General features: G+C 44.6%; 1 protein-coding gene across 4 annotated transcripts in view; it reads left to right on the top strand.

Moving 5' to 3' along the window:
• sdk2b (sidekick cell adhesion molecule 2b) overlaps positions 1–12,319 on the top strand; it is a 1,174,030-nt gene that overhangs the window by 830,010 nt on the left and 331,701 nt on the right. For all 4 annotated transcript variants that reach the window (XM_072483445.1, XM_072483444.1, XM_072483443.1 and 1 more), the window contains 3 exons: positions 1,674–1,783; positions 9,687–9,837; positions 11,852–12,089. In XM_072483445.1, the coding sequence (XP_072339546.1) occupies positions 1,674–1,783; positions 9,687–9,837; positions 11,852–12,089 (499 nt within the window). The remainder of the gene's footprint in view (positions 1–1,673; positions 1,784–9,686; positions 9,838–11,851; positions 12,090–12,319) is intronic.

Below are 12,319 nucleotides of genomic sequence, written 5' to 3'. Positions count from 1 at the left end.
CATAGAAAGTGTCCTCACTTAGGGGGGGGGGAAATGCCCATGTGTGCAGGGATGACAGCGCCTATGCGTGGGATGCGTGGGGGCCCCTCAAACTCACTTCGAGATCGCACACCCTTTCAAAATGGCGACCTGGCCTCTGAGGAGCTGGTCTCACCGGCGCGTTCAGCTCCCCTTTGCTGAAATACTTTCTAAGTGTGGGCTAGACCAGAGAGAAACCCCCCCATGGCCCCTCAAAATGTGACTAAGGGCGGGATTTACCGAGTAACCCGCTGCGTGTTTTTCGACGGCGGAGGTGGTCCTGAGCGGGATTTTCTGGTTCTGTCATTGTCAACGAGATTTCCCATTGAATCCCGGGGAAACCCGAGGCGGGAGTGTGCTGTAGTGGGACCGGAATATCCCGCTGGTGTGAACAGCCGGTAAATTCCACCCTAAGTGTGGGTAAATAAGGGTGTGGATCTTGCCCAAAAAGCTGGCGAGAAACACTCCACCAAACCCGCCCAAAAAATGACACTTGAAATTATTTGGCTAAATCGCGACCCCATATCTTCGAAATCCTCACGACTGGCTACTTCCCTCTCTGTAACGTCAGTAACTGCCAACTGTCCCTCAGGCTGTCTGCTACTGGAATCCTCAGCCATGCCTTGAGCACCTGCAGATTTGGCAATTACACTGATCTCCTGAATGACAAGCCTTCCACACTTTGTAAACTTCACCCTCCTGTGCTGCCCATATGCTATCTCACAGCAAATGCTGATTGTCAATCATCCCTGCCCTTGCTGACTACATCAGCTTCTGGATGCCAAAGTTGAAATATTTTCACATCCTTACTTCTCATTGTAATCTTCTCCCTCTGAACTCTTATTTTCTCTGAACCTAGCCTCTTGTGTGATTCCCCCACTTATCATCAGCCCAGCTTTGGTGGACGTGGCCACTTAAGTTTTCTAAGCTGCAGGCTGTAGAATTTCCTCCTGGAAGCTGTCTTCCACTCCAGCTCCCTCTTTATTAAGACCATGCTTTAAACTCGCCTCATTGATCACGATTTTAGTCAATGCTCCTAATATAATTTTCTTTGGCTTTCTTGGAAAATGAGGGAATATGTTGATATTTGATTGAGCTTTTAATTTCAATATGTTAAATACTCTGAAAAGAATTGGTGAAGTTATTATGCAAACGTTTAACATGACTATACCAAACTTATCTGCTATTTCAATCCAGATGTTAGCCTATTTTTCAAATATAATGCTCTCAGTAAAGCAGTGGGATAAAAATTGGTGTAAAGTGATTAAGCAGTCAAACAAGGACATTAACAGCAGTATTTGAAATGAAATGAAATGAAAATTGCTTATTGTCACAAGAAGGCTTCAAATCAAGTTACCGTGAAAAGCCCCTAGTTGCCACATTCTGGTGCCTGTTCGGGGAGGCTGGTATGGAAATTGAATCCGCGCTGCGGGCCTTGGTCTGCTTGACAAGCCAGCTATTTAGCCCACTGTGCTAAACCAGCCCCTATTTGTTATATTTTATACTATCTTCACATGACTGCTTTTGAGATCTATTGCCTCTTATGACATTGATACTTCACCAGTTTCATACTTCATCATGAGTGTGAATATATGAAAACATTTAAAGATTTAAGTCTGGCTACTTATATGACAATTATTGCTCTTCTCCCTCAGGTTGGTGTAATAGGCGATCATGAAGAGTGGCTTCGTGTTCATCAGCTGGTTAATGAGCCTGATGCTCGCTCACTAGAGGTTCCCAACCTCAATCCATTCACACATTACAGGTACAGTTTACCACCATCAATACAGTATCTTTAGGATCCATTTGTTAAACATGAATCAACTTTAACCCATTTGTATTGCCCTGAAAATCCAAGTTGGGCCAAAATCCTAACAGATACACCAAGGGAAATATGACTTTTTAATAATTGTTAAATAGTTTAATAATTGTTTTAATAGTTGTTTAATTACCTCCCAGTGTAAGTCCTCCACAAAAAGATCAAAAGAATTGTCATAATCTTTCTCCTCCTGAGATACGCACCATCATAGATGACAGTGTCCAGCCAATTCAATTCATTCACCGCAACTTTGAAAGTCACCAAAGTCCCATTGGCTGCTCTTCCCTCTTTATTGAGAGAGAGAGAGCTGACTGGTGGTGATTTTAACCTGAGGGTCACCACACCTTTTGAAAGGGCAACGTTGAGAAAGCGAGGCCATCATGGATAACCTCAGCCGGGAATTGAACCCGCGCTGTTAGCGTTGTTCTACATCATAACCAGCCGCTCAGCCAACTGAGCTAACCAACCACAACAGAAAGAAGCAACTGAATACACAAGGTGCAGCAAAGACTATGGGCCTTGATTACATAGCATTCCAGGTGAAAGCCTGCACACCTGGGCCTCTAGCCAAGCTTTCCATTGCATAAATGACATTGGAATTTATAGAATAAAATGGGAAACTGCCAAGGTATATTCTAGATACAAAAATAAAGACAAGTCAGAACCCTATCGGCCTCTGTGAAATCACCAATAAAATGATGAGGAAAAAATAATATCAACATTGAAAACAAGCAACACCTAAGGCTCTGTTGAACGGGAAAACAAGAGTCCCGTTTTGGGCGAGTTTAGCGGGGTGTTTCTTGGCGCCTGCAGTGCCGCGAATGGCCCTGCTATCAAACGGGTCTCTTTTCTTTTGGCCTCGGCAAGGAATACCCCGCAAGGAATACCCCGCAGAGGCCGCACTTAGTTTCAGTTCCTATATTGATGTTCGCCAGCACAAGAAGAGATCAGGGCACCATTTTAAAATGCCACCCCGATCTCTGGACCCCCGAACACTCCAACGTACCTATTAGGGGCATTATGATCCCAGACCAGATCCCAACAGTGTCTAGGAGACTGGACCCAATCCCCAATATTTTAGTTTGGAAAGAATGATTCGCTCCTGGAGTGAATTAGTTCCTGCATGAAGAAATAGGGATTTGGTATTTCTTTCAAACAAAACTTTATTATAAATACAATATTCATTTTTTAACTTCATACCCAAAAAGAACAGCTTACAATTATCCCTTAACCACTATTACTTAATTTCCCATTTACATTTCCCACTGAAACAACGAGAAAAGAAACATACAGCTCTCACTCTAACTTACTGTGGGAGATTTGTAAACTAGGCATCACGCAGATCAGAATTCAACTCCTCTCTCCAAACATTTCTCCATAAAACTGCCTCTCTAAAGCTTTTCAAAATGTCTCTTTGCTCGCATTGAACTAATCTCTCCAAGTTGAAAAACTTCCCCAGGGTCTTTCCCAGTCAAACCACAGTCCATTAGCCCAGACTGAAAACCACATTTTTAAATCAATTTTGCCTTCTGGCTGCTGAAAGCACCCAGGCCCTGTATTCTGTTTTTAAAAAAACATGATCTCTGCAGTCAAATGCACTCTAATCCCAGGTTTTTAACCCTTGAATTGCCTAATACTTAGAATCCAATATTCCTAAATTCTTCATGGCTTCACAGGGGGTCCTTGAGCACCCCTCACCCCACAAGGCTAGGGCACCCTGGGCCGGATTCATGGCAGTGCCAACCTGGCACCCAGGCACCTTGGCACTGCCACCCTGGCATGCTCCTGCCAGCCTGGCAGTGCCACCCAAGCACCCTGGAAGTGTCAGGATGGCACTGCCAGGGTGCATGGTTGATGGTGCCAGACTGGCAGTGCCAAGGGGCCCAGGTGGCAGTGGGAGTGCTAGGGTACCACCCTGTCCAGAGCAAGGACTTCCGATGGCCTGGGAGACTCCCGCAGGTGCCGTTACGCCTGGTCCACGTTTGTGTGGATCATTACTAAACGGCATCGTGGCGAGATCTCCCAGGCATGAGCGCAGACATATTTAAGTGAGCCTAACTGTTCACTTTAATATGTAAATCTGGGTCCCGCCCAGTGAGGGCGAGATTCAGATCACAGCGTCTCCTGGGATCTCACTAGATCTCGCTCGGCATCCCGAACGTTGCAAATCTCGCCCCAAGTCGGGTGCAACAAGGCCATTCGATCGGGCCCCTACTGGCCAATGCTTCACTTGGGTCCTGCAAGAACCTCTCAATTCTTGAACTCATCAGTGCCTTGATGCGGTCATGGAAACAAGCTCAATGCCAGACGTGAGAGAGGAGGGCAGAGTGAAGAGGTCAGAGTTTCCGTTTCCAATTGTATCATCAAAGCAGTATTCAACTGAAAATTGACCAAATACCCCAAGCAAAACTGGGGTCAATGGGAACACCCACAGTCATATTTGACATACAGGTCCAGGTTGTCAAAGGATAATCATCATAGCCCCAGGACATTACTACTGGAGTACCTGAAGCAGCATCTTTGATCAGACCATCTTCAGTTGTTTCATCAGTAACCTTTCACCTTCATAATGTTAGGAGTGGGGCTGTTCACCGATGATCAGCTCCACTGACAATGAAGCAGCCCGTGCTAGTCCAGAGCAGAATCCTCTGCAGCAAATCTGCCCACGGTTACAGAACATCTCAATGTATATTCAGTGGGGGTGATTTTCCAGCCCCTCTTTGGGGGTGGGGGAACAGGAATGGCGGAGGGGACACAGAATCAAGTGGGAGGCCCAAAATGGCTTTTATGCCGGCAGGATTTCCCAGCTCGATTGTCCCCTCCAATGACATAGGCGAGATCCCCATTTACATCTCACTTACAATGTAAATCAGATGGTTACGCATAATTGTCATCCATGTGATGGACTGTCTATTCATGTTTGTGGAAGAGCATGCCGATTCGAATCACAATAGGTCCCCCACTACATGCACCTGGTGAACAAAACCCACCGGAGACACATAGATGAGTATAGCCCTGGTTGGGGGAGGGTGGGGGGGGTTATGCCTGGGTACATAGAACATTACAGCGCAGTACAGGCCCTTCGGCCCTCGATGTTGGCGCCGACCTGTGAAACCACTCTAAAGCCCATCTACACTATTCCCTTATCGTCCATATGTCTATCCAATGACCATTTGAATGCCCTTAGTGTTGGCGAGTCCACTACTGTTGCAGGCAGGGCATTCTACACCCTTACTACTCTCTGAGTAAAGAACCTACCTCTGACATCTGTCCTATATCTATCTCCCCTCAATTTAAAGCTATGTCCCCTCGTGCTAGACATCACCATCCGAGGAAAAAGGCTCTCACTGTCCACCCTATCCAATCCTCTGATCATCTTGTATGCCTCAATTGAGTCACCTCTTAACCTTCTTCTCTCTAACGAAAACAGCCTCAAGTCCCTCAGCCTTTCCTCATAAGATCTTCCCTCCATACCAGGCAACATTCTGGTAAATCTCCTCTGCACCCTTTCCAATGCTTCCACATCCTTCCTATAATGCGGCGACCAGAATTGTACGCAATACTCCAAATGCGGCCGCACCAGAGTTTTGTACAGCTGCAACATGACCTCATGGCTCCGAAACTCAATCCCTCTACCAATATAAGCTAACACACCGTACGCCTTCTTAACAACCCTCTCAACCTGGGTGGCAACTTTCAGGGATCTATGTACATGGACACCGAGATCTCTCTGCTCATCCACACTGCCAAGAATCTTACCATTAGCCCAGTACTCTGTCTTCCTATTATTCCTTCCAAAATGAATCACCTCATACTTTTCTGCATTAAACTCCATTTGCCACCTCTCAGCCCAGCGCTGCAGCTGATCTATGTCCCTCTGTAACTTGTAACATCCTTCCGCACTGTTCACAACTCCACTGACTTTAGTGTCATCTGCAAATTTACTCACCCATCCTTCTACGCCCTCCTCCAGGTCATTTATAAAAATGACAAACAGCAGTGGCCCCAAAACAGATCCTTGTGGCACACCACTAGTAACTGGACTCCAGTCTGAACATTTCCCATCAACCACCACCCTTTGTCTTCTTGCAGCTAGCCAATTTCTGATCCAAACTGCTAAATCACCCTGAATCCCATGCCTCCGTATTTTCTGCAGTAGCCTACCGTGGGGAACCTTATCAAACGCTTTACTCAAATCCACATACACCACATCAACTGCTTTACCCTCATCCACCTGTTTGGGCACCTTCTCAAATAACTCAATAATGTTTGTGAGGCACGACCTACCCTACACAAAACCGTGTTGACTATCTCTAATCAAATTATTCCTTTCCAGGTGATTATACATTCTATCTCTTATAAACCTTTCCAAGATTTTGCCCACAACAGAAGTAAGGTTCACATAAGAACTAGGAACAGGAGTAGGCCACCTGGCCCCTCGAGCCTGCTCCGCCATTTAATGAGATCATGGCTGATCTTTGTGGACTCAGCTCCACTCTCCGGCCCGTACACCATATCCCCGAATCCCTTCATTCTTTAGAAAGGGATCTATCTTTTTTCACTGGTCTATAGTTACCGGGGTTGTCTCTACTCCCCTTCTTGAACAAGGGGACAACATTTGCTATCCTCCAGTCTTCTGGCACTATTCCTGTAGACAAAGATGACTTAAAGATCAAAGCCAAAGGCTCAGCAATCTACTCCCTAGCTTCCCAGAGAATCCTAGGATAAATCCTAGGATAAAGGGGCAGCACGGTAGCCTTGTGGATAGCACAATTGCTTCACAGCTCCAGGGTCCCAGGTTCGATTCTGGCTTGGGTCACTGTCTGTGCGGAGTCTGCACATCCTCCCCGTGTGTGCGTGGGTTTCCTCCGGGTGCTCCGGTTTCCTCCTACAGTCCAAAGATGTGCGGGTTAGGTGGATTGGCCATGATAAATTGCCCTTAGTGTCCAAAATTGCCCTTAGTGTTGGGTGGGGTTACTGGGTTACTGAGTTATGGGGATAGGGTGGCGGTGTTGACCTTGGGTAGGGTGCTCTTCCCAAGAGCCGGTGCAGACTCGATGGGCCGAATGGCCTCCTTCTGCACTGTAAATTCTATGATCCCATCCAGCCCAGGGGACTTATCTATTTTCACACTTTCCAGAATTGCTAACACCTTCTCCTTATGAACCTCAAGCCCTTCTAGTCTAGTAGCCTGAATCTCAGTATTCTCCTTGACAACATTGTCTTTTTCCTGTGTGAATACTGACGAAAAATATTTGTTTAGCACCTCTCCTATCTCCTCAGAATCCACGCACAACTTTCCACTACTGTCCTTGAACAAGCTCCACAATTCCATTGTGCCCATCCCCTGCAGTTTTCCTCTCCATCCGATGCATCCTAAGTCTTGCCTCATCGCATCATAATTGCCTTTCCCCCAGATATAACTCTTGCCCTGCGGCATATACCTATCCCTTTCCATCACTAAAGTAAATGTAATCGAATTGTGGTCACTAACCCCAAAGTGCTCACCTACCTCCAAATCTAACACCTGTCCTGGTTCATTACCCAGTACCAAATCCAATATGGCCTCGCCTCTCGTTGGCCTATCTACATACTGTGTCAGGAAACCCTCCTGCACACATTGGACAAAAACGGACCCATCTAAAGTACTCGAACTATCGCGTTTCCAATCAATATTTGGAAAGGTAGGACCCTGGGACCCCCGCCCGCCCCCTCCCAACCCCACCACCACCACTACCAACACAGATGTCGTGGGACTGCCTCCCGGTTTTTCTTTTGGCCGAGTGTCCAAAAATACGGCTAGAGAAGCCGGCAGTGCAGCCCGTGGGCTACGCTCTGCTTTTCCTGCCTGAGTTGACACTTCGCCAAAAAATAGCAAAATCCCACCCAATGCATTTTAAATGCTTCTATGGATAGATTTTCAAATACTCAAATAGTGTTTTTTATGAAGTAGTATATTTTAAACTCTTCAGAAAACACTTTGATATGTTCATCAGCCCATGCACTGTCCACTGTTCATTGTTATAATAATGTACCACGTAGAAGAACAAAATACAAAACTGGGCTAAAACCTGGAAATATTCAACAGGTCCAGCAGCGCCTCATCAAAAGAGTAGATTAACGTTTTGGTTGTAGGTGATTTGTCAGCTGTGGAAACTGCAAGGTTAAGCACATTCCATTGTTAGAATGAGTAAAATTAAAGTGGTGGGGAGAATGAATCATAGGTAGAATGTGAGATGCCTGGAGTGTTTCGACTCTTCAGGTAAATTTAGATTCATTAGACTTATTAATGGGTTTACTGCCCTCTAAACATCCACATTAACACTTCCTGCTAAAAGTAAGAAATAAGTTTAATGTTGGATAGCACTTAAGGGTCAGAGTCAGATAATGAAAAATGGCTTGCAATCAAGAGGTGTGAAAATAGCTTAAAACAAAGCAATAAGAAGACATGGAAAAGAGGAACTTTAAAGAAATGACAAGAATTAAAGGGGATGAGGGAGTGTTGAAGAAAGGAGCAAGAATTTGCAGAACATAACTGAAGTTGGCAAAATCATAGAGGGCTGCGGAGAAAGAAAACATGCTGAGGTAAATTATTAACATTCTATCTCCCGCATGGGAGACTGATTGAGAAGGTTGAAGCACATGGAATTCAAGGAAACTTGGCGAGATGGATCTGAAACTGGCTTAGAAATAGGACACAGAACGTGTTAGAAGGCTGTTTGAGTAACTGGAGGCCGTTGTCCAGTGGCGTACCACATGGATCAGTGCTGGGTCCTTTAGCGATATATATTAATAATATAGACGAGAATGGGGAGAATGATAAGTAAGTTTGCAGATGATTGGTAGGGTGGTTAACAGTGAAGAAGAGGGTCGTGAGTTACAGGAAGATATAGATGGTTTGGTCAGATAGACAGAGCAGTGGCAGGTGGCATTTAACCCTGAAGTGTGAGGTGATGGAAGAAGAAACAGGACAAGGGAGTATGTAATGATGGCAGGACACTAGGAAGCTCAGAAGACCAGATGGATCTTGGGGTACTTGTTCACAGATCCCTGAAGGTGGCAGAGCAGGTTAATAGGGTAGTTACAAAGGCATACAGGACACTTGCCGTTATCAGTTGTGGCATAGACTGTAAGAGCAAGGAGGTTATGTTGGGAGCTGAACAGAACATTGGTGAGGCCACAGCTGGAGTACTGTGTGCAGGTTTGGTTACCTCACTATAGGAAGGTGATTGCACTGGAGAGGGTACACAGGAGATTCACCAGGATGTTGCCTGGGACGGAGCATCTGAGCTATAAGGAGAGATTGGATAGGCTTGGATTGTTTTCTTTAGAACAGAGAAGGCTGAGGGGGATATGATTGAGGTATATAAGATTGAGGGGTTTTGACAGGGTAAATAGGAAACAGCTGATCCCCTTGGTTGAGCGGTCAATCACAAGGGGCCATAGTTTTAGGAGGGGCAGGAGATTTTGAAAGATTTGAGAAATAAAGTTTTCACTCAGAGGGTGGTCAGAATCTGGAATGCACTGCCTGGGAAAGTAATGGAGGCTGAAAACTTCACAGCCTTTAAAAAGCACTTGAAACACCATCATGTTCAAGGATATGGGACAAGTGCTGGTAAATGGGATTCGCGTGAGATTAGGGGTAGTTGTTGTCGGTGCAGACGCAATGTGCCAAAGGGCTTTTTCTGCACTGTACGACTCTGTAACTCTATGACTCTATGACCTAGGCACAAAACTGGCTGGGGGATTAGCAACCTGTTATAGAAACTGACCGACTTTCACAGTGAGTTTACTGTTAAGCTTTCTCAACATTCGGAGGGGCCTTCCGTTCCGCCTTGTGTTTCCACAGATTTCGCATGAGACAAGTCAACATTGTTGGAACAAGTCTGCCAAGTCAGTTATCACGCAAAATTCAAACCCTCCAGGCTCCACCTGATGTGGTTCCTGCCAATGTGACCCTGCGTACAGCAAGTGAGACAAGCCTCTGGCTCCGTTGGGTGGTATGTAACAGATGTGGGCTATCATTTCAGGGTTAAGCACCAACATACATTTTTATTTACCTTGCATCTTTATTTCTACAGTTATAATATTTGTGAACTCTAATGTTGTGGAAGGTAATGATATGCATGTTTTGATGCCTTTTTCATTTGTATTCATAGAGAGAGAGAGGGAGGGAGGGAGAGAATGTCTCTAACTCATTCTTCCATTAGAGGTGAATTTCTTTTGATGCATTGTCAATCCCCATTTCATAGTCAGGACTGCGAGGACAGATAATGAAACAATACAGCAAGCACTATGTGCAAAAAGTGGCTCTGATCATTGAGAGCTTCTTCCTCCTGCTTGTGAAACACCACACTAGAGGAAAAATGGACACAGTGGCAGAATTAAAGTAGCCAGAACCAACCCCTCCCCCCCCCCCCCCACCCGCCATCTTTCAAGCACGATCAAAGTTGCTTTTATGGTGGAGGATTGTACCATTCCTTTCAGTATTGGTTGGAAGAATTTTTAAGTTGTCATGTTGAAGCTTTCATCTGGGATTGAATTTATTAGAACCTTTTTGAGAAGAATTTTTTAAAGCCAGAAATGAGATTGTAGCATCCCATATCAATGTTTAGAACTGTCCGCAATGTGTTAACTACTCAACAAAATAAGACAAATTAATGAAAGGATGTGTAACAATCTGTGCTAGAAGATGTCATGAACTCGTAGTATTTATTAGCTGCTGAATGTGGTTTTGTTTAAGCCCAGGTATATGGAGTTAAAAGCAAACACTTACTATGCCAATTCAGCTGATGTGACCAATTGCACCAAATGCCATGAAGCGTACAGAATTCTTGACCTACGTTGTAGAAAAGTTGGCAGATTTATTTTTATTCTGGTGGGAAACAAATGAAAGCGGATATGAACTTTAATTGGTCCTGAGTACATCAGGACAGAGGTCAACGTTATCAGTTCAGTTAATGGTTCTGGAAAAGTGCTAGGTTAAGTGTGTTTATTTGGGCATTTATAAAATAAGCCATTAAAAACTGCCAAAATGACGAGATAAAGAAAATTGTTATGATCTCCATAGAGACCAATAATAATTAGATACTGATAACTATACTCTACACTCTAAACTAACAGAGTCTGCCAACTTTTACTTCTAATGACAACTGAAAACACCAATTTTGTTGCAGTATCCGCCCTCTTAAGTCAGCATCTAAACTTCTGGAACCTGGGTTTCTCAGCTCCCAAGGATTTACTTCTGCTCTCTGCTTTCCCAATCTATCTTCTGCCACGAGGGTTTTCCCTGGGGATCCTTCTTCTCGGTGATCACACCAGTCGGGTTTTAATTCCTCACAAGCTAGGCTTTCAAACTGGGTGTGAACTCTCAAGCGATAGTCAGCATTTTCTCTGGTTAAGGTGCAGGCCTGGCCAATATCTATTTTCTTGGTCTCCCTATCTCAGTCGGTTGCAGATCGCCCAAGTCCAAAAGCTGCAACTTCCTTCTGATATTTCTGGGTTTACGGGGAAGGCTGAAAGTGATCTCAAAGTGACTTCTTCTACCCCACTCTCCACGGCAATGGGACATGCGCCAGCCCCTTATCCAAGTGAAAATGGTAATCTGCTTTCTTTAATGACCACTGTTTTTCCATCTTAGAAACAAAAGGACAGGTTCCAGCACAACTGTTTACAACTTGATATCGATAATACCTTTCTCGATTTTTGGAGACTTCGGGTCCTCTCATTGTGAACTTAGCGACAGCTGTCATTGCCCCTGGGTGTTAACATCTGGCATCTCTCTTTCATTAACACAATGTGACTCTCCTTTTAATCTAACAATTAAACCAACCAAGTTTACTGTCAGACAGACGCTGGCATAGATCACATGACTTCTTTCATTTGCCTACATTTAAAAATACAGTTCTAAACCGTGATAATCTTACAAACCAAAAGGCATAGACCAAAACCATAATCATATATACCTCATACTTTGTAACAAGATATGATCAGATTTCCAATTATTTTTTCCAGCCATTGCCCGAGTCAGAGTACAATGGGAATCAGGAATCTGTTGGATACAAAATAAAATATGGGAAGTCAGATGGAAATGGATCCACTCTTGCACATATTATCAGTGACCGAATTGAAAGGGAATTCACCATCGAGGATCTAGAGGAGTGGACTGAATACAGAGTGCAAGTTCAAGCATTCAATGCTATTGGTTCTGGACCATGGAGCCAAGAGGTCAGGGGTCTCACAAGAGAGTCAGGTAAGGTTATGCTAGATCTTATGTATGGTTTCACATTTTTACCAACATAAAATTAATAAAATCCCCGAGGGGAAATGAGAGTCTCCTCTAATGTCTCATTGAGTTAGTGCATCACTAACTCAAGCCTTAAAGACGAGGAAATCTCAGGGTCAATCTTTTGCCAGCTCTACGTTGGTCTGGACAGCAGAGCAGTAATGGTTTCTGGTTCTGAATATTAGTGAGTGAGTTCT

This window comes from Scyliorhinus torazame, chromosome 18 (genome assembly GCF_047496885.1).
Source record: "Scyliorhinus torazame isolate Kashiwa2021f chromosome 18, sScyTor2.1, whole genome shotgun sequence".
Lineage (NCBI taxonomy): Eukaryota > Metazoa > Chordata > Chondrichthyes > Carcharhiniformes > Scyliorhinidae > Scyliorhinus > Scyliorhinus torazame.
Note: the sequence above shows the minus strand (reverse complement) of the source record. Positions and strands in the feature narration are given on the sequence as shown.